The 24,329-nt window shown below is 33.6% G+C and overlaps 1 protein-coding gene across 1 annotated transcript; it reads left to right on the forward strand.

Annotated features, from left to right (window-relative positions):
- The first annotated feature begins 3,656 nt into the window (after positions 1-3,656).
- LOC139886468 (heat shock cognate 70 kDa protein-like) lies at positions 3,657-10,729 on the forward strand. Its single transcript, XM_071870297.1, has 3 exons — positions 3,657-3,989; positions 8,816-10,413; positions 10,480-10,729. The coding sequence occupies exons 1-3, from the start codon at positions 3,773-3,775 to the stop codon at positions 10,522-10,524; spliced, it is 1,860 nt and encodes a 619-aa protein (XP_071726398.1). The 5' UTR covers positions 3,657-3,772; the 3' UTR covers positions 10,525-10,729.
- The last annotated feature ends 13,600 nt before the right edge of the window (positions 10,730-24,329 follow it).

A 24,329-nucleotide genomic window follows, 5' to 3' on the forward strand; every position in this document is an offset into this window, starting at 1 on the left:
CTGGACACACAGTCGGTCGACTGACACTTACAGTCGGTCGATTGTCGACACAATCGGTCGACTGACCTTTCCAGTCGGTCGATTCATTGGGTAATACATCAATCGGCCGAAGGTAAATCTCAGTCGGTCGGTTCACTAAACAGTCGGTCGGTTGAACCCTCAGTCGGTCGACTGTCGACCGACAGTCGGCCGACTGTGTTCATCTTCCTCAGAAACTGAACAAAGGCTACGGACTTCACGATGAAATCCTCAAATCTCGATCTAGAGCTCGTTTTAAACACCAAAATCGACCACAACTTGTTCACTACTTGTTATAGACTCAAAACCCACAACAATTTGACCATAACAATACTTAAATCACTAGTTATGACACAAATTCAAGCTTTTTACAAAACTCACACAAAAGCATGAATTTAACAACGAATTAAACACAAAAACACATGTTACTTACCTTGATAGACTCAGTAAACGATAACAAACACGATTCTAACACCAATTTGAGCTCAAGATCAATGTTTAAGGATTAGGGTTTGAAGAGGTGGAAGTTAGGTACGGGAGTTACAAATGAATTTTCTGAAAACATCACAAAATAAGCAGGTCAAAGCTTATATATTTGTGTTAAACACAATACCCCATCATACACGGGTATTTACCAGTTATCTGATATCTTTCGCACAGGATTAGGTAACCCAAACGAGGTCCAAATAAAATAAACAAACCTGTTCTGGAACCCTTGTCACAAACCGGTCACAACACAATTATAATAAAACACTAATAAAATAAAAGCACTTAAGACTAAGCACAAACTCTAAGGGCAAAAATAGACAACTTACAACTAGCCCGGATTTCAGTCTGTTACAGATTAATTTATTATTTATCATAATCAGTTAACAACATATCAATTAGACTTGTTAGCCGACTACTCATCTTTATCATGAATTAAATTAAATTATTATCTTTAGGTTAACAAAGTAGGCTACGTACTTTATAGGTGCATATGGCCAACGGAGATTGTAATCAAATACAACACGAATTCTACCTCCCATATTTATCGTTAAATAAATATCATATATTTATATAATCAAATTTCTTATTTTAAATTCATTAGTTGGGGTACGTATCTTTTCCAAAAGCTATGTTGCTACTACGGAGTATTATTTTCCCATTAGCAAATTAGATGACTATTTATATTAATGTAAGAAATTTACTTAATATCCTTGTTTAATTGAATATGGCAAAAAAAAAAAAAAAAAAAATACGGATATTACACCTATTATCCTCATCCACTCTTTCAGTTGCTTTGAATATTCTTACTGGAGCCCCATTAAATTTGATTTTTTCTAAGATAGCTAGGAGGTGATCTGCACATCTAACATTTCCGAATCTTACAAACGCAAATCTGCTACCATTCTTCAATCTCCTTCCAACCATATAAACATCTCTTATCTCACCATAGGGTTTGAATGCTTTCCATAGATCTTCAACCCCTCAATTTTTCGGGAAGTTGAAAAACATGAATGATGTCAAATGGATTCCAAATAATCTAATCAATCTATCTTGTAGCCTATCGTTGTATCGGTTTCGTGCCCTAAGTGCTCCGCCGTTATCTGAGAACCTCACCGTGTTCTCTCTCTCTCTCTCTCTCTCTCTCTCTCTCTCTCTCTCTCTCTCTCTCTCCTCATTTCTTCCCTTTTTTCTCTCTGAAAAATTTGTTGACGCTGTGTTTCTTATGCTTTCACAAGCTTGTTGTCTTTTATTATTATTATTATTATTATTATTATTATTATTATTATTATTATTATTATTATTATTATTATTATTATTATAATAAACTTAAAAGTTTTAAAACTTACAAAAAATTAGTGGGAAGCCTAGAGACAATCTGAGCCCCCACACCTCTAGCAATAGCAGAACCTATCCTAGTAAAAATATGAGCAGCAGCACCGGCACCAATATCTTGCGCCATCGAACTCTTCTGCACCCGCTTTAGCAAAGAAACAGCCTCCTTCTCTAATTCCCCAAGGGAAGAAAATGAGAAAGAAATGAAATCATAACCAATCGCCTGACAGCTAGATTCGTACTTGACCCGCTTCCGACGAGCCGCATCAACCACAGCACGTCCAGGGACAAAGTCAGAAAGCCCAGAATGTGTCAAAGGAGAAGACCCTGTCAAGTCAACACAAACATCGCGACCACACTCCCAGGAATAAATTAACACATCTGCAGGTCTGAGGGCCCCGTCGTTCCCTCCAGACAACCCAATGTCAACCTCCTTTCTCGCTGAAATCCCAGATCGATAACAAACACCAACAAGGGAATCCCGAACAACATTATGTCGATGCTTAATACCCACCATACCAGCACAAGACACCGCGTGATCCCCGAAAATATCCCCAGTAAAAACCCTTGAACAGGCTGAGCATGCCGTCGAGATAGAGAACAATGGAACACCCAACTGGTAGCACAACACACATCGGTAAGTCTTTGCGTTCATCGTCTGACCCAACCCCAAAATAGGGACTGCCCTTAGCCAAGCAGAGGTGTCATCACCCTGCTGTGATTTCCATAAGGCCGATTGTCGGGGAGATAACGAAAAACTAGATTCTGCAGAAGCGGTAACCTTTGTGAAATAAACATCTGCCAATTTCTTCATGAGTATTGGGGCAGCGACCTCACTCGGATTACCTAAAATATCAAACCCAACCGTTTTATTAAACAGACCCAATGCATCTTCAAAAGCACGACAAAGACCAACAATACCCGCATGACGTAGGAGCTTGGTCTGCAACCCAGCAGACTGTAATCGAGAAGCCACAAAAGCATAATGACGAACTCTCCCGCAGAATAAACACCAAGCCCTCCAAATGCAAATGGCAAGGTGGCAAGCCGCCACTGCCAATCACCAAACCCAGACCCGGAAGCAGTAACAATACGCTCCAAGGAAGATCGAAGGCCTCCATAGAAAGCGCGTTGAGCCGCCTCAAATATACTAGGAGGACAAGTACGCAAGGTAAAGTAGAGTTTAGAAACTCCCGTTTTATTATTATTATTATTATTATTATTATTATTATTATTATTGTTGTTGTTGTGTAATATTAATATATTTGATGCTTTTTTGTTTTATTGATGGTCGCGTAGATAAGTCTACATCCAATATTTGGACAAAACAACTTATCATCTCATCAACTTTTTGTTTGTTAAAAGATGGTTTGTCCCTCTACTTTTACAAAATGTACTACACGTCCCTGCTATTATAAAAAATATACTCCTACTTTCCATTTGTAATTTAACCATTAACAACTCCATTTCTAACTAATTTTTACGTTCTTTTTTATTTTACACGCATCATAAAGTAAAAATATAGAAGAATTTTATCTTATTATTATAATTATTATTATATTATTTATTTATGTATGTAATACGGAGTAGTTAGACATAACTAATTTAGGTAAACAATATGATCATTTTTTAAACATATAGAAGTTACCAACTAGTTTCATAAAAGTCTTCATTACTTAACAGAAAACAGTACCCTCTAAATGCCAAAGACGGGAAATATGTGGTTGCTAAGAAAGAGTCCGTCCCATCCCAATAAAAGGTACTCCATATCATGACGACTTTTAGGTCGTTGTTTACTTTTTGATTACTTGCGTTTATTTAACCAAGATCCAATATCAAATATCAATATATTCCTCTATCTATTTGAGTATTAAAACTATTGCATTTTCATTTAAAATCAATCTTCATCTACCTATTGGAGTTTTGAAACGTAATGGAGAGACTCAGAGAAGAAGCCCCTGCCATCGGCATCGACCTAGGGACAACATATTCATGTGTTGCTGTTTGGAACCACGATCGAGTCGAAATCATAGCAAATGATCAAGGCAACCGAATCACACCTTCAGCTGTTGCTTTCCGTGATGGAGAGCGGTTCCTCGGCGAAGCTGCAATCAACCAAGTAGCTACAAACCTTGCAAACACCATATTTGGTCAGTCTACTAATTAATATTTCATGCTTTACATTCCCACTATTTTTTTTTGAAGGTAAACTCACACACAACACTATTACAAATTAATCCACAAAATATATACTACAAGTTTTGTTCATATATAGTAGGACTCGAAACTATACACTCATGTACTATATTTTTCAACATATTCATCTATTGCTCTGCTTCTAGTGTCACGGTTTATGATGAAATATGTAAATGAAATATCAACAATAAGAATAAGAATCAGGAACAAATCAGATTACAGGAGTTTTTTGACTAAATAGTACAGTATTAGATTGAAACCATTTTACAAAAAAAAAGTTTTTGCAAAAAAAATAATTATGGAACTGTTATAACCTGTGTTAGGAATGCCATTTTCATCATACCGGTGTTAGAAAGGTTGGTTTGATGATGCGGCCATTAAACTGAGGGGAGTGACACTTATTTTTGTCATATACACAACCAATTATGTCAACCAATTATGTTTTACAGTTTGTACAGTACAACAATGTAAACATGATCGGTTGTGTACATAATAAAAATGGTGTACATATCATCACCCTTATGCCACTCGTATCGGTACGCCATTCCACCCGCCGTTGCCTCCGCCGTTGAAGGGCGCCGGTACTAGCGTACCGCCGTTGGTCCGCCATCCTTCCACCATCCTTCGAATCGTCATTGGATGACAAATTGATTCACGGATATATATCCGTTGGAGCCTCAATTAAACGGTAATAATTATCAAACTCAAAAGAAAGAAATCTCTAAAAATCTCTAAACTTACAAACACATATACATCGTCATCGTCATCATCATCATCTCCGATTCATCTTTGTAACCATCTCCGGTGTTTTGCAACCAGATCTGAACCCCAATCGCCACTATGGGTGTTGCAGAACCACATCCTCCGGAGACCTGCAAATCTGAGGAAGATTCCGGTGAAGTGGTTTGGTGCGTTCGTATTTGATCGAAAATTCAGATCTAGTTTTAATTTTGATATCTTGAACAAAAAATATAAGCTTGTATAATTGTAAGCTTACGTCTATTATTTGTATCTATAGTAAACATATGTTATTAGTTTATTACGTAGTATAATCTTGAACAAATAAGTTTAATATTGGAAGTGATATATATATACGGAGTATAATCTGTTTATATAAAAAATAAGTTTAATATTAAATATTGAAGTTAGATCAAATTGTGTTATGTTATGGTTGTTAGCATTTAGTGGTTGGTTAGTTAGGAAAAAAAATGTTGATGCGGTGCTGATGTGATAGTTAGTGTTAAAATGGTGTTTGGTGTTGGGAAGGCCGGTTTGATGGCTTAGGTGGAATTTTTTTTTTTTTTTTTTTTATTGTCAAAACTCATTTTACTCTAATGGCTTACGTGGGTGCAATGGAATAAATAAAAAATACAAGCTTACGTGGGTAAAATGTACTACGTGTAATTTATATTCCGTATCGAATTCAGCTTTAAAGTTTTCTACTGTAAGACCACTCCCAACGGTACGTACTCAGCCCGCCATCCGGCCATGCCCTCGAGGGCGCCGATGGCATTGTGCCGCCCTGGCCACTTCCTCGATCGCCCTGCAGCTTGTCGCCCTGGAAAATTTCTTCAAAACCACGAGGAGGAGGGCGTAATCGTGGACCTTTTTCAAGTGTATTTGTAATTTTTCAGTGTATTTCCATTTATTTTTTACACTTGCAACCTGCAATTGATTTTTTTTTTAAACAAAAATGGAGGGTTGAAGGAATGGGTTAAAAAGGGGAAGAAGAAGATGAAGTGGGTGGTGTGTTTTTATTTTATTTTATATTTATATTACTTAAATAATTAATATTTATATTTATATAATATATGTGGGACCTCATTATAAAAGGTAGTTGAATATTTCAAGTTTTTATTCCAGATTTTTTTATGTTACTCATTAACATTATTTGATTTATTTATTTTATTTTATTTTTATACTAACGAATTTTAATAAAAAAAAATAATAAAATTTGAGGAAATATGTCATGGTTGGCAATGGTGTGTTATGAGAGTGTTATGGGAGGAAGTGGTGAGAAAGGAGGAGAGAGAAAGCTGATGTGGCGCTGTGGAAGTGCACATGACGGCGTCATGATTGGGAGTGGTCTAATAATACTGTATAAAAGTTGGTTGACAAGACTACACAATGCACCTTTATTGGCTACTTTGCCTTCCGCAGCGAATATACAAGTTTTAATGTATAGTATATATAGGATACAAGTAATATAAATAAAAGATACAAGCTTCGTTGCAAAGTGTACAACTGTTGTATGCTCAATTGCTTCAGTTTGATGCCAAGGGCAAGTAGTCTTCCTCTGTGTCATTTTATTTAATGTGTTATTCTTGTTTTATTTATAAAATTCATAGTTCAAGCATAAGAATTTTATAAAAATTCATGATCTATAATGTTGGAATCTAATACAAACACACCCCTATGTAAAATATAGATATATGCAAACACATTTTCTATTTTAAATACATTTACGACTACACATGTTTTTCTTGAAATCATATAATGAACTAACCATGATATATTAAAATAAAAACGCATATCTATTCAAATAAGCATACAAATTACATATTTTAATTTGTTATAGTCCATGTTCAATAGTAAGTTTAAAAAATTGTGTTATATCTTCGCAAATATTACACGTTCTTATAGATAAATTTTAATCATGCCACATTATATAAGTTTCTATTGTATTACGTGTTTGTTTTAATCACATATTAGGAAATTAGGAAATGTTGTAACATTTTTGAATATTTAATAAATATCCATTAACCCGTTTAACGGTGTCGGTGTCGGTGTCGGTGTCGGTGTCGGTGTGGGTGTGGGTGTGGGTGTGGGTGTGGGTGTGGGTGTGGGTGTGTCACCACCCGATCCATATTTAATCTATTGTCATCCCTTTCTCGAATGAAAAAAAGTCTATTTCCATCACTTCAATCAAGTATATGATTAAATTTAAAATTATTATTTTATTAATTATATTTTCATCGACCAATCACTTTATTCCATACACCACCACTTTATTCCATTGCCATCCCTACCCCTATGAGAAAAAGTCTATTCCCATCACTTCAATCAAGTATATGATTTATTTGAAATTATTATTTTATTAATTATATTTTCATCGACCAATCCACTTTATTCCATACACCCAATTCACTTTATTCATGACAATAACATCACCAACTATTTTTCTTTTATTTCGAAAAACTGAGAGTTTATTCAAAGAAGCACGCATGAAACTCATCTTCCTTTTTCCTTACTAATTTATTTACTGTATTATTTATAAATTAATTTTTTTTTTCTTTTGAAATGCAACAAAGAATAATAAATTAAAATATACCGTATTTAGAAACAGATGGGCCATATTTACAAAGAATAATATATTAAAATATGTATCTTTGTTGATAGGTGTGGACCGAACCCCTTGGATCTACTTGGATCTAATCCATGCTTGATCAGTATATTAAAATTTATATGTTTTTTTATTTATGCTATAAACTCTACAAGGACAAGGACAGTATCCGCTACCTCCAACACATCCATAGTTGAATGCATATAAATATGACGCTGAATGAAAACGGTCGGATAAAAGCTGGTGTTTCTTTTTGTCACGTAAGCCAAGTGTGGCGTTTCTTTGGACGGTTACAAATGGTCTAATGGCTAAGAACAAGACCTAAAAAGGAAATATAAAACCCTTTTACTTTTATGATACTCCGTATGTCATATCAATATATTATTATGGCCCTTCATCTTCATAACTTGACACAATCAGTCCCTCAACTTGCATACTTCAACCTGCTAGGCTGTTATACACAGAATGTTCATCTGTTGAACTTCTACCACCAACTCAGCTACATCATCATTCTGCAAGTCCTTTGATCTACAAAATGATAACAACCAAAGCCCTACACTCAAACAAGTCAAGTTAGAACCAATACATGAAGAATCTAAGATTGAAAACGATACCAATCTTTTTCTCAGTTTATAACCTACTTTGTCGGCCCTCAAGGTTAAGGGTCTGTTCCAGAGTTATTTTATAAAAGAAATAAAATAAAATGAGATGAAGGAGAGTTATTTTATAAAAGAAATAAAATGAGATGAAGGAGAATAAACGGGAATGCTGGGGAGGGAACTTAATTTCTTCCAATTTGGAAGGAAGTGATGAAAAATTATCCATCCACTCTATTCCCTTTCTTTCCCGTTAAAACTAGGGAACACCAATTGTTTTAAATTCATTTTCATTTCCATTCCCTTCTTTCCAAAACAAAATTCTGGAACATTAACTCTACATAAATTATGAAACAAATTAAAAAAAAAAACGTGACTAATAGCTCTTATTATGGAATACCTGAGCCATTCGTCTTGCGGACACATATCAATAACATGTCTGAGGCCACCCAAATATAGTATATTGTCTTTCTGTTGTGCACAAGTATAAAAACATTTTTGTAAGCCATCCAAGTATGGAAAGACCAGCATTTATAGCAACACTTTAATAGTAAACACAAGTCTTTCAGTTTGTATGTACCTGATAACAATAAAAAGAACTCACAAACAGTAGAATTTTGTAAGATGAGGTATTTGGGTGATCTTTTTACACTTTCCTGACCAAACTTTTTGCCTAGATTATATTTATGTATGAACATTTGGGTGACCGTCCGGACATATTATCCCTTATAACAAATTCCATTAGTGTAAATTAATCTAAATCTTGCTAGAACCAACTATACTAATTTAATTTGGGTAACAACTAATTTGATGTGATTGCTAACTCGGGCCTTGATCTCAGATGCTAAGAGATTAATCGGAAGGAAATTTAGTGATCCCAAAGTGCAGGAAGACGTAAAGATATGGCCTTTTAAGGTCATAAACGGGCCTGCGGACACACCCAAGATTGTTGTCAAGTACAATGGTCAAGAAAAAGAATTTTTGGCTGAAGAGATTTCATCAATGATTCTTGGAAAAATGAAAGAAATTGCTGAGACATACCTTCGAAAAGTAGTGAAAAATGCAGTGGTAACAGTCCCGGCTCATTTCAATGATTCACAACGTCAAGCAACGAAGGATGCCGGCACTATTGCTGGGTTAAACATCATCCGCATGATCAACGAGCCTACCGCAGCTGCTATAGCGTACGGACTAGACAATAAGTCTATGATTCACGGTACAATAAATACTCTTATCTTCGATTTGGGCGGGGGTACGTTTGATGTCTCTCTGATGACCATTGAGGAAGGAAAAATATTTGAAGTGATGTCTGTATCGGGTGACACGCATCTCGGAGGTAAAGATTTTGATAACGCCATGGTGGATTATTGTGTTCGAGAGTTTAATAGGAAATACAATAAGGATTTAACGGGGAACCAAAAAGCATTGGGGAGGTTAAGAATTGCTTGTGAGAAAGCAAAAAGAATTCTTTCGTCAAGTACTCTAACGTCAATTGAATTAGATTACTTACACGAGGGAATTGATTTTTCGATGAGATTTACTCGAGCCAAATTTGAAGAGCTGAACATGAGCTTTTTCAATAAGTGCATCAGTATTGTGGAGAAATGTTTAAGTGACGCAAAAATTGAAAAATCTCGGGTAAATGAGATTATTCTTGTTGGTGGTTCGACTAGGATACCTAAGATTCAGCAAATGTTGCGTGAATTTTTCGACTGGAAGGAGCTCTGTCAAAGCATAAACCCTGACGAGGCGGTTGCGTACGGGGCAGGTGTAATGGCTGCAAACTTAAGTGGTGTAAGTGGTAACACTAGTGTTGAAGACGTTTTGCTACTCGATGTCACTCCATTGTCACTTGGTGTAAGCGTAATTGGAGACGTACTTAGTGTCGTGATACCAAGAAACAAAGTAATACCTGTGACAAAAACCAAAAATTATACTACAACTACCGACAATCAAGCTAGTATAGAAGTTTTGGTGTATCAAGGTGAAAGAGCTAGATCCACAGATAACCATTTTTTGGGGAAGCTAACAATTTCAGGAATACCATTAGCTCCAAAAAAAATTCCACAAATTAAAGTAACCTTTGATATAGATGCCGATGGTATCCTAACTGTCACAGCTGAGATACTATCCACGGGTAGTACAAAGCAGCTCACCATTACCAACGAAAATGGAAGATTAAACGCGGAACAAATTGAGAAAATGATAAAAGATGCAGAAAAGTACAAATTGGAGGACCAGAATTTTAAGAAGAAAGCTGATGCATTCAACGCGCTAGAAAATTGCATATGCGACATGAAAAAAAAGATGCAAGAATACTATGCAAATAAGATGATGAGCCCTACTACCTTAAAGAAAATGGAAAATGCTGTTACAGAGACGGGGGAGTGGCTTTCGGACAATCCATCTGCACCTGCTGATGAGCTTCATCGCATGAAGGTAAGTTTCTAAAAATCAATGTTGGTTAACTTTATGATTTTCTAATCCTACATTTGTTGTTGTTAGATGATGTTAAAGAGAAACATGCAGCGATATGAAACAGAAAACTGAAGCAAGACTAATAAAAATGGTTACGATTAAAGCTGGTTTCGATGGTTATTTCGTGTTAAACAGTGTCATTGTTTGACTTTTTTCACACTTGAATATTCTCAATGTATTTCCATAAGTTGTTACAAAACACTCTGTAATGGTAAACGCATGGTAAATGTAGTAGTCTGTTTCCCTTTAGTTAGTTTAACTGATTACTTGTTGGAAACCCACACAATCCATATAAGTCCATGGATAACTAAATGGGTGAAGTCGGGTAGAGAATGAAAACATGTTGTGGTCAATTGGATAACTTATTGGTACCGGTCAAAATTGGTTGGGTCAGGTCGGGTCGGGTTGAAGTTGATCATTTTCAGTTCATAACTTTAATAATCAGTAGTGTGTCAAATATGAGTGAAAACGTAAAAAAGAAAGAAAAAAAAAATCATGCTAACCTTCGGTACACTCTTTTTCAGCAAAGTTTAGGGTCATAATACTGCCACTGCTCCATTTCCTTTTATGCTCTCTCTGCATCATTAAGTTCTTCAATGTATCTGTGCTGTGAGATCTGTAAGAGCTTTTGTAAAGTTACAATTGCAGGTTCGAAGTCTTTTACTGTTTTGGCAAATTCAACCAAAGCAGTTACTTTTCTTGATCATCCAGTAACAACAATAGTCTAATATTTTGCAGATATTTAGTTATAAGTTACAACAATTAATATACTGTCTCCTCAATGCTTCTGAGTTGGTATGCCTGGCAAACGGGTCGGGTTGGGTCAGGTTGGGTCGAGACCCAAATGGGTTTGGGTCGAAACGGGTCAGAATTTAAATGGGTCAAATGGGTTGGGTCGGGACCCGGGTTGGGTCTGAATGGGTCGAGACCCAAACAGGTTGGGTCGGGTCGACCTGTTGGAAAATTACATCATGCAACTAAAATTCAAAATTTTACCCGTTGGAGCATATATACAAGACCCGTTGGACCTTTCTCTATTTGTTGGACTTGGTGGATTTTGAACCTAATCGACCCATTTCTTATTTTTTGTCTAAGACCTAATTGTTATAATTCAGTAGGCTTATAACTACCTTTAGTGGTTTGATTCTTGATGTTATAATTCAGTAGGCTTATAACTACCTTTAGTGATTTGATTCTTGATTAAGAATACTAATAATGAATTGTAAGAATAAAGATGATAATGGAGAGAAAGAAAGAAACACTTTGTAAGTGAGAAAATGGTGCAAGTTTAATGCTTGCATTCATGGCTATTTATAGCAAAAATATCACAAGTTTAGGTAATACAATAATATTACTTTTGTGTATCAATAATTGACTATCCATTTATATATATATATATTTATATATTATAACACTCCCCCTTGGATAGCAATTTTGTTTGTTGAAGATCAACTATAAGTTACTGCCTCGTTAAAAACCTTGCTAAAGAAAACCCAGTGGGAAAAACTTTAGCTAAGGGAAAAAGAGTGCAGCATGGAGTTGACTCCCCCTCAAGTAGACATCGCTTCGGTTGTTACATCTTTTGAACATGTTTCATGCCAATGTTATGAACGTGTGTTCTGAAAATAGCAGTTGGAAGTGCTTTCGTGAAAAGATCAGCAGAGTTTTTGCTGGATTGAACATATCTCATTTCAATCTCGTTGTCCTTAATGAGATTTTGAGTGTATGAGAAGAATCTAGGAGGTATGTGTTTGGTTCGGTCACTTTTGATATACCCTTCTTTCATCTGTGCTATGCAAGCTGCATTATCTTCATAGATAATTGTTGGACTTTTATCGCGTTCTAGTCCACAAGAATCAGTAATGATTTGTGTCATTGATCTCAACCAAAAACATTCCCGAGTAGCTTCATGTAATGCAATCACTTCGGCATGATTTGATGATGTAGCAACAAGTGTTTGTTTTTGAGAACGCCATGATATTGCAGTACCTCCATTTAGGAATACATATCCAGTTTGAGATTTAGCTTTATGTGGATCGGATAAATAACCTGCATCAGCATAACCAACCAAATCTTGTTTTGATTCGTTAGAATAAAATAATCCTAAATCAGTAGTTCCTCGAAGGTATCGAAATATGTGTTTGATCCCATTCCAGTGTCTTTTGGTAGGAGCAGAGCTGAACCTTGCCAACAAATTAACTGCAAAAGAAATGTCAGGTCTTGTACAATTTGTAAGATACATAAGAGTTCCAATTGCACTAAGATATGGTACTTCTGGTCCAAGAATATCTTCATGATCTTCACATGGACGAAATGGATCAGTTTCAACATTGAGTGATCTAACAACCATAGGAGTACTTAATGGTTTTGCCTGGTCCATATTGAAACGTTTCAAAATCTTTTCAGTATATGTTGTTTGATGTACAAGTAAACCATTAGGCATATGCTCAATTTGTAAACCAAGGCAATACTTGGTTTTTCCGAGATCTTTCATTTCAAATTCTTTCTTTAGAAGTTGAATGGCTTCATAGATCTCTTTATTTGTACCTATGATGTTAAGATCATCAACATAAACAGCTATGATCACATATTCGGATGTTGTTTTCTTAATGAAAACACAAGGGCAAGTAAGGTTATTTGTATACCCTTTGCTTATCAAGTAATCACTTAATCGGTTATACCACATACGTCCCGATTGTTTTAACCCATATAAAGATCTTTGTAATTTAATCGAATACATTTCTTTGGGTTTTGCATTTGATGCTTCTGGTACCTTAAATCCTTCAGGTATCTTCATATATATATCACTATCAAGTGATCCATATAGGTAAGCAGTCACAACATCCATGAGATGCATTTCTAAATTTTTAGAAACTGCCAGGCTGATTAAGTACCTAAAAGTAATTGCATCCATAATAGGGGAATACGTTTCTTCATAATCAATTCCCGGTCTTTGAGAAAAACCTTGAGCTACAAGTCTAGCTTTATACCTTGTAACTTCATTTTTCTCATTTCTTTTTCGGACAAAAATCCATCTGTATCCTACAGGTTTCACATCTTTAGGAGTGAGAATGATGGATCCGAAAACTTTTCTTTTATTGAGTGATTCTAATTCAGCTCGTATTGCTTCTTTCCATTGAGCCCAATCATGTCTATTTTGACATTCAACCATAGATGTTGGTTCTGGATCATCATCATTATTCATGATGTCATATGCAACATTAAATGAAAATTTCTCATCAAGATTTTTCATTTCATTTCGGTTTCATAATATTTTTGAATATGCATAATTGATTGCAATTTCTGTATTGACATCATCAATCTCCTCTGCAGTAGGAGTACTGATTTGTGGTTCTTCTTGAACACTTTCTTTTACTTCATTATCAGCTGATTTTCTTTTTCGAGGATTTTTATCCTTTGAACCAATTGGTCTTTCACGTTTCTGACGTGGCAAAGATTCATGAGTGACGTTATTGCCAGCTTTTGGAATTTCAATTCGAGCTGGAGTATTTACTGCTGATATATATGATTTTGTCACCGTTTTTGTATCTGTAAATGCATCAGGCAATTGATTTGCAAGTTCTTGTATATGCATTATCTTTTGAACTTCTGTCTCGCATTCTTTTGTGCGAGGATCAAGATACTTTAATTGAGGTTCACACCATGAAACATCATTTTCTTTATTTTTCATTTCTCCCCCTAATCTAGGGAACAATGTTTCATTAAAATGACAATCAGCAAAACGTGCTGTAAAAACGTCACCTGTCATAGGTTCAATATACCTTAATATTGAAGATGTTTCATATCCAACATATATTCCCAACCTCCTTTGAGGACCCATTTTTGTACGTTGTGGTGTCGCAATTGGAACATACACTGCACAACCAAATGTTCTAAGATGGGAAATATTTGGCTCTTGACCAAAAGCAAGTTGTAGGGGGGAATATTTATGACTTGCACTTGGTCTGATGCGAATCAATGCAGCAGCATGTAAAATTGCATGACCCCATATAGATACAGGGAGTTTTGTTCTCATTATCAATGGTCTAGCAATTAACTGTAAACGTTTAATCAATGACTCGGCTAAACCATTTTGTGTATGCACATGAGCAACAGAATGTTCAACAACAATTCCTATAGACATGCAATAGTCATTAAATGCTTGAGATGTAAATTCACCAGCATTATCAAGTCTCACCCTTTTAATGGTGTAATCAGGAAAATGAGCTCTAAATTTAATAATTTGGGCAAGAAATTTTGCAAATGCCACATTACGGCTTGATAACAGACAAACATGAGACCATCTGCTAGATGCGTCTATTAGAACCATGAAATATCTAAATGGTCCACATGGTGGATGAATTGGTCCACATATATCACCTTGAATTCTTTCAAGAAACATTGGTGATTCTTTCTCAACCTTAAGTGGTGAGGGTCTAGTTATCAATTTTCCAAGAGAGCAAGATGTACATGGAACCATTGTATCATGATGGATTTTTCTATCCTTTAGTGGATGTCCATGAGTACATTCAATAATCCTTTTCATCATTGTTGATCCTGGATGGCCTAATCTGTTATGCCATAAACTGAATACACCAGGATCAATATATTTTTCGTTAACTACCATATGTATTTCTGGTACATTTATATGTGTATAATGTAATCCAGAACTAAGTCTTGGCAGTTTTTCAACCACATGACTCTTGTCAGTGATACTTAAATATTTCTCATTTTTTGTTGTCACTGACTGATAATCATACCCGTTAAGGTATATGTCGGAGAAACTCAATAAATTTCTGCTTGACTTGGGAGAAAATAAGGCATCATTTATTAAAAATTTTGTACCATTTGGTAGTATGAAATTTGCCTTTCCTATCCCTTTTATCAAGTTAGCAGGTCCTGATATTGTATGTATAGTTCCTTCCGTTGGTTTTAGATCAATAAAATATTTCTCGGATTTAAGTATAGTATGTGTAGTTCCACTGTCTGCTATACAGAGATCTCCACCACTTGATTGATGTTGTATTCCAGCAAAATTCATATTGAACTTCATATATAAGAAATAAATAGTGAGTACATTAATATTAATATTACACAATATTTTACATGCAAATAGATAGTACTGAAACATTTAGCAAACATAATGACAAAGACAGACGATATTAAATCGTTTATTTTTCGAAAGACACACAACTTAAACATTCAAGAAATCTTCATATAAATCAGATGGTTTCTCAGTCACTGTTGGATCGACGTTATCCACAAAGTTTACTTCCTTTTCTTTATCTTTCAGCGAATCCTGATACATCTTAACAAGATGTTTAGATGTTCGGCAAGTATTAGCCCAGTGGCCCATTCTACCACATCTGTAGCAAGATTCTTCAGAATTTTTAGAAGAATTTTCTTCAACATCTTGTTTAGTGGGCTTGTTTTGTGGTTGATATTTATATTTTCGTGGATTATTATTTCTTTGACCACCACGGCCACGACCACGACCACGTCCTCGCCCATTACCATTACCATAAGGATGGTTTCTACCATAGTTATGGCTTTTGGCATGATGATGGTGATGGTTATTATAACCACGACCTTGCCCGCGTCCTTGTCCCTGTTTATAATTATTTGCAGTATTTGCTTCAGGGATTGCAAGTGTACCAGTAGGACGGGATTGCTGATTTTTCATTAATAGCTCATCATTTTGCTCTGCAACTAAGAGATATGAATTAAGTTCAGGATATGTTTTGAACTTTAGCATTCTCAAATTTCTTTGCACTGTGATGTTTGCAGCATTCATTGTGGAGAACGTTTTCTCCATCATGTCCGCATCACTTATTTCATGTCCACAGAATTTAAGTTGTGAACATGTATTATACAGAGCTGAGCTATATTCATTTACTTTCTTAAAGTCTTGGAACCTTAATGTTCTCCATTGTTCCATAGCAGCTGGAAGTAAAATTTCTCTTTGATTATTGAATCTGCTTTTGAGACCTTCCCATAAAACATGGGGATCTTCTACAGTCACATAATTATTTTGTAAGCATTCATCAATATGTTGATGAATAAAGCAACATGCCGTTGCTTGTTCTTTTTCAGAACAATTGTTGTTTTCATTTATGGCTTCAAGAATGCCCATTGATTTAAGATGCATTTTTACTTTTATAACCCATGGCATGTAGTTGTTTCCAGTTGATTCTAAAGGAGTAAATTTAAGCTTTTCCAGATTCGACATTTTCTATTAAAACAAACAACATGATAAATTATAGTCACTTTATATTCATAAGTATATAAACATTAAACATAAATTTAATATAACATAAATGATAAGTAGGTGACAGTGTCGACCATATGTAAGTAATCATTAATAAATGTTATATAACATAAATATAAATATTAGTAAACATAAATGATAATTAGGCGACAGTGTCGGCCATATAAATGTTAGATAATAGAAATATAAATGTTAGTAACATAAATGATAATTAGGCGACAGTGTCGGCCATATAAATGTTAGATAATTGAAATATAAATGTTAGTAACATAAATGATAATTAGACGACAGTGTCGATCATATATTATTCAGGTGGTATAACCGACCATATATCATTTAGGTGGCAGAGCCAACCATAATTAGTATTAAGATTATCGTGCTGATAACGTGTTATAATTCAGTAGGCTTATAACTACCTTTAGTGGTTTGATTCTTGATGTTATAATTCAGTAGGCTTATAACTACCTTTAGTGATTTGATTCTTGATTAAGAATACTAATAATGAAGTGTAAGAATAAAGATGATAATGGAGAGAAAGAAAGAAACACTTTGTAAGTGTGAGAAAATGGTGCAAGTTTAATGCTTGCATTCATGGCTATTTATAGCAAAAATATCACAAGTTTAGGTAATACAATAATATTACTTTTGTGTATCAATAATTGACTATCCATTTATATATATATATATATTTATATATTATAACACTAATATGTTTTAAAAAAACTCATTGGACCAATTTTTAGGGATGCGAATCTCAAAAACTGGAAACTTTACAACGCGGCCCGTTTGACCCATATGCAAGACCCATTAGACCCAAATTGAGCACTTTGGGTTTGGTTTGCCAGGTATACTTCTGATGTGTCATGTCTCAGAGATACCATCAAATTGTAAATATAACGAAAATGATGCCAACAATTAGGTTCATGAGTTCCATTGTCAAATTATCAGCATACGAAACATCTATGTGACGCCTCGTACAAAATCAACGTGTACGGATCATCAACAACAGGTCCATTACACGGTATAATACTACATACTGTTTTAAAACAAGTTTTGCATTCATGAAAAGGTAACGTTTTTACCAACGTCAAATGTTTTACAAGGATAACGTACTTCTAAGAATAGAAAGCATTAACATAAGTATGTGACACAAAGATCATTACAAAGCCATTGTTCAAATGTAACATAAGTTGTGAATGCAAAGTAAAAGTTCCATGATTGAGACATCTCTAAACAATGCAGCGGAAGTCTAACACAGTGAGTCTGTAACAGCAAGTCTATAATACCAAGACTATAACAACAAGTCTAACAGTGGAAGCAACAACGTCTAAGTACCTGAGAAATACATGCTTAAAAAGTCAACACGAATGTTGGTGAGTTATAGTTTGTTTGTAATCAGTAATGTAATGTAGACCACGAGATTTCAGTGCTTCAAACCAGCGTTTCAAATCAGTAAATCAAAACAGTATGATAAAGTATATGCTTATCCGTGGGCACCCGGTAACTAACTTAACGTAATAATAATACCCCCTAAAAGTACACTTGGCGAGTGCGTATGTCCTCGAAGTATTAAACTATAACAACCCTCATATTTCCATACCTGAATTGACTAATTTGACTATAGGGTTGTTATTCATACGTAATATATAATTAAATTCGACGTTGATCAAATATTTATTTTTAGTCGACATGTTCTGTTAACTAAAGTTTACACTAATTATATAAAATAACTTTAGTTAATATTAATGCGTATTATATTTAAAACTATATGTAACATAATTATTAATTAAATGATAAGTTATTTTAATCATATATATTTTTAGCTTATAAAAAAATAAAAATAAAAAGAAATAAGATTTTTTTTTTATAAATTAAATAATGAGCCCATGAATTTTGACTAAATATTTTCAAAAACAAAAACTTATTAAAAATATTTTTAACATGTTTTTATTATTTTGTCAAAATTGGCACCTTTATTTTATTATTTTTTTTTTCTTTTCACCAACCATTTTTTACCTATAAATACATGGCTCCTCATTCATTTTTTCTTTCCAAATACAAAAACTTAAGTTATTCTCTCAAAACCTTAAAGAAAATTTGAGGTACTTTCTATTTTTATTAATTTTTTTCAATATTGTCATTTATATTTATATTTATTGTATATTCTTTGTAAAATTCGAAATTAATTATATTTATATGTTATAATTAGTATTATAAGTGTTATGATGCATAAAAATAATTTTGATAATTTATGGAATATTATTTATAATTAAATACGAATTATGTAGTGTTTAAACGTAAAAACAATGTAAAATTCGTAATAAATACTTTTAACCAAAAATAAAATATATATAATTTTTTTCTGAGTTTTTAAAACTTATATAGATCTGAAAAAAATTATAAAAATAATTACTTGGGTCGAATTGGTATTTATTATATAATTAAACTCTATTATTATGTAATTCGAAGGTAAATTAAGAATAAATATAAAATAATAAAAAAATATTTTTTTAAATATTTTTTTACAGGTTATTAGACTGATAGAAACTTATAAAAATTATAAAAATAATTATTTGGGTTTATTTAGTAATTATGTAGAATTAAAATTGTTTTGTGAATACATTAAGGGTAAAAACAAAAATAAATACAAAAATATAATAAAAACGTTTTCTTAAATTTTTTTACTAATCTATATGATTAACTAAGACTATAAAAATTATGTATGTAAATTTTAGATATTTAATTTATTATTTAGATATTTTTGAATAATGTTCGATTAATAAAACACTATTATTTTTGAAGTAATTTAGGTATTTTTTTAAAGGTAATTATATTTAATATATATAAGACATGCTAAGGTATAATAACTAAATATTAAATAAAACTTAGGTTATATTATCACATATATAATTATTAAGTACATTAATAATTCATTGTGTGTATACACCTAAAGTGAAGGTTAATCAAAGATAATGTATAATTCATGTGAACTTCATCGCTACTCACGGTCGTAAGTGAATGATGTCTAGGTCGCCATTTATGGGTAAGCTTGTGGATCTCGAATGCCATGACTTAGATTCTGGTCAAGAATCCTGGGCCCCCGGTTACATCTGGTCATTCCTGACTTATTTGATAGCAACGAAGTTTGAGTAAAGTTATACAACGTCTTGCTAAAGATTAACCCGAACTTTCTAAAATTGGAAAATTACTATAAGTGGAAACTTTCCATAAATAGTAACCTTTCGAAAATGGAAATTCTTTAGTGAACCATTACTATCAATATAGTACTATATACTATTGTCTGTTAGGCAATGTCTGATCATACGTTCTATCTCTAGGTTGAGATCTCGGTCACGTCCTTCCGTTCAATTCTTTCGTGTGCTACTAAGGTGAACTTCATAGCCCCACTTTTTACTGTTTCATAACTTTTGGGGTGAGACACATGCTTGCTTTATAACTGTTTTACGCTTAGACACAAGTACTAAATTGTTAACTATGCTGTCATGCTTTGATTCATGCTAAATCTCTACCGTAATATCGTCAATTGCTACGTTTAAATGCAAACTTAATTATTGTGAGTAGGCCTATTGAGAGTAACGTCTCTAACCATTCGACCGTTGGTCTTTGGTTACATAATAATGATTCCACGACACTGACAGTACAAGGTGTCATAGGGTAAACTTGTTTAGTAGCGATATTACAAAATGCAGCAACACTTTTAGATTGATATTTCTATATCAATCAACTTTAAACTAAATCTTGTGGTCTAAAACTTTGGATATTATTTATAAACCTATGAATTTCACTCAACCTTTTTGGTTGACACTTTAAGCGTGTTTTGTCTCAGGTGATGATTGAGCTAGCTGCTACTTGCTACTAGATGATTGATGTATGCTTTGCTGCTTGCATGGAGTCCATCATTCATATTTATCATTTTGTTTAAGACATTTTCCATTTACTGTACTCTTATGATGTAAAACTTTGAATAATGCTTCCGCTATTTATTTAATAAATAAAACGTCTCATTTAGAGTCGTTCTCGCTTATACAACTGTGTTATGATATGATTGGTCACAATTACCCCTGGTCCATTTTGGGGGTGTGACAGATTGGTATCAGAGCAGGTTGTTGTAGAGAACCAGGATTGCATCTTATGTGTGCCTTATACAATTAGGTACCTTAGCAATGTAGGACTACAACTTCCTTTGACTATAGTGCCTTTAATTGTTGCCTTTAACTGTTAAATGCTACACTATACTTTAGAAACTTTACTTATCTTAGAATGCCGAGCCAATCTAAGAACTCTGCTCATTCTCCTAAGTAGTATTCAATTCCGCCACCACATTTAAATGCGACACCGTTCTCGACATTCCTATGTCATTTATCATGGTTTTGTGTATTACATATGTATTACATGAAATATTATCCATGAATTTTTGAAACTCCTATATTTGTTACTATTCATACTCAAACATATATAACTCCCTGTTATATCACGTACCTATATGTTTTATGCCTTTATGCATCAGTTTGCGAACCGAAAAATGTCATTGAGTTATCGAGAATCTCAAAGACATTATAATGTCATCACTACTCATATTCATTACTTTTATACCTTTTATTTCTCGTTATTGAATTTTCTTGACGGATGGCGTCTACGAAACTCTAGAATGGAAGGGTTTGGATTACCGATTTAATCGAAAGATTATCAGATTACATACTTATCATTTTATGATCTCGACACGTCATACTGCTATTATTGGATTATAGACACATCATATCTTATTATATCTTATCATATATATCTTAATAAACTTTGTCTAACACTTTTTCTAAATTTCCTCCGTAAATTACGGAAATCTTTTTGCTATATATACGTATATCAAAAAGACAAATATATTATTCAATATTCAACACTCATCTCATAACAAAAATCCTTATTCCGATCAGATAATATGAATTTCTCACATGATTCCTCGAACTCCTCGAGCTCCAATGGCAGCGTAACCGGAATGAACCAACCAATTAGTCATCATCTATTTTGAATGAATTGGGGATGGGTTCGTAGTAAACTTAATCAATGGAGACAAGAAGAAGGTGATCCCTTCCACCAACCGAATTCACCTCTTGGTGAAGAACCAGAAGCACTTACCGGCGAACCCGTTCGGAACACTATTTTCACCCTCATTTCCAGGGTATCCAGTCACGAATATATAATATCTAAAATTCTAGATCTTATTCATCCACTTGTCCGAACCGCCAATCACCCCGGAATAATAGAAGAAGTCAATGAGCATCGCGCTCGAGTGGTGGCTCTGGAGAATATGGTGCGAAACCTACGAGCACCAGCAGCAGCACCAGTAGCATAACCAGCATCACCACCAGTACCAACAGCATCACCACCAACAACATCAGCTTCACCAACAACAAACACCATAATCTGTACCTCGGATATCAACATCATACGCCCCATAGATACCAAGGAATATTAGTAATAATGAGTTAAGATGTATTGACTCATTCTTCCTGAAAATTATATATGTATACTTTATATATATATATATATATATATATATATATATATATATATATATATATATATATATATATATATATATATATATATATATATATGGTTTGGAACAATAATAAATCTTTTCGTATTAAGCTATTACGTGTGAATCTTAAATAGTATGTACTACTTGGTTAATTCATATCACTAATATGCTATGATATACATTCTTCGTTAATCACTGCTTCATCACAATAAACTCCATTTCATAATAAACTAAGTGTATTATTCAAATACATGTTTGGTTTTACACTTTCATTTTCGGTGTACTCAAAACTCTTTAGAAAACATCATTCGTGCCTTGTGAATTTCACAAGAATTCCACGAGCATCAACATCATATACCGAGGTATATCAATAACAATGAACGATGGAGTATTGATTCATAACTTCATTAAAGAAAGATTCTGCGATGATTATGTAATCTCTCAAGTTTTGAAGATTATTTATTCTCGCTTCAACCGCAAATCAAATGATTTTAATAGTATATTAACTCATTAAATCTATATTATACGTGAAGAATACATATATGAACGTATATCTTCATAAAGATTGTAATTAAAAATCCTTTTGTACAAACTGTTAATTGTGAAAATATTTTAACGGGTAGGTAAAACCCGAGAAATATTTATATCTCACATCAATATCTTACATTGTACATTCTTCAAATTCTGATTCAATAATTAGTAACTATACTACTTACATCCACATATGTACCCGTTCACTAAAGAACAACCATTTTCATACAAATTTAATTACCTATTCTGATTTGGATATATCGGAATCCAAGTAAAGCTTTAGCAAGTGTAATCTTCCTAAAGATCACTACATTCATGAATTATATTCATTTGTATTCTATGATGAATTATCACATCAAACCACCGAAATTATCGTTCATTACTTTTGAAATCAACAACGCCTATTCATCAACCATTAGATCCGTTGACGATTACAATCAGCGTTTAATCATCTAAAAATGAAATTTCTTGAAATCATCTCGGATTGATAACCGATGAATCAAATATGGCTGCATTAAATGCAGAGGAAACAACAAAATTGTAGATGGTCTCAATGGCCAAAAGTTTGATAATAAAGAATGGTACGTTGGAAAAGCTCAAAAGAAAATTTGGAACTGAAAAACGGATTGAGCTAACCATGGAGGAGACCAAGGACAAATACAAGGACCAAACCCTATATTCAAAGAATCCAAGTAATTCTGGATCCGATGAAATCTTTAGAGAATATCTTGATCCGAAGTTATGTTAAAAGCTTGCGGAAAATTTTTCTTCATCAACCTTCGAACTTAGAAATTCCAAAATGTTGTTATAAATATCCTCTATATTTCTGAAGATATTTTCATAACGATTCTTGTCCACAATTAAGTATCTCTTTGCGATATCTTTATAAAGGAAACTATTTTAGTTTCTATATTCAGTAAAATTCAAGTTTAAATTATAAATGTTTTGAAGAAATGTTGGAAATTGAAGCATGAGTTAGTATAATATAATGACGTCAGGCCAACGTGATTATATTACAGTAAGTCATGCTAAATTTTTAATGGAAGATGATGATTCATAGACTTTATAATCATTATTTGCCATGTTACACGACTCTTACATTCTACTTAATCTCTGAACATATCAAGAACATATATTCTTGATAGTTCTATCCTCAGTAATTCTGGTAATTTACCAAATCAAATCGTGATATTACGCTTAGAACATTAGGTTCATTCGAAACTTCATACCTAAAAATTCTGGACCATTACTCGCTTAACTTAGAGTCGAGAGCAGAATAAAAAGGTAAAGAGCTCCGACATATAAGGGAAAATACAAAGCCCGATAACAACACGGAAATTACAAATCGTGTATATCAATGCGTATAGCAACATAAAGACACGGGAGAATTAAAAACACTATAACCCCAAGAGCATAGTAGAAGTAAACAGATTCCTCTGGTGGTAAAAGAAAAAGAAGCATGACTGCATATATGGTCAATATAATAACAAATATCAATACGGAATTGAGCATATTAACAAA

This window comes from Rutidosis leptorrhynchoides, chromosome 1 (assembly GCF_046630445.1).
Source record: "Rutidosis leptorrhynchoides isolate AG116_Rl617_1_P2 chromosome 1, CSIRO_AGI_Rlap_v1, whole genome shotgun sequence".
NCBI classification, from domain to species: Eukaryota; Viridiplantae; Streptophyta; class Magnoliopsida; order Asterales; family Asteraceae; genus Rutidosis; species Rutidosis leptorrhynchoides.

Bases quoted from the DNA above. Each gene is read 5' to 3' on its own strand.
- LOC139886468 (XM_071870297.1), top strand. From the start codon at position 3,773: ATGGAGAGACTCAGAGAAGAAGCCCCTGCCATCGGCATCGACCTAGGG. The intron at 3,990-8,815 runs GTCAGTCTACTA...CCTTGATCTCAG, and splicing joins CCTTGCAAACACCATATTTG to ATGCTAAGAGATTAATCGGA. The intron at 10,414-10,479 runs GTAAGTTTCTAA...TGTTGTTGTTAG, and splicing joins ATGAGCTTCATCGCATGAAG to ATGATGTTAAAGAGAAACAT.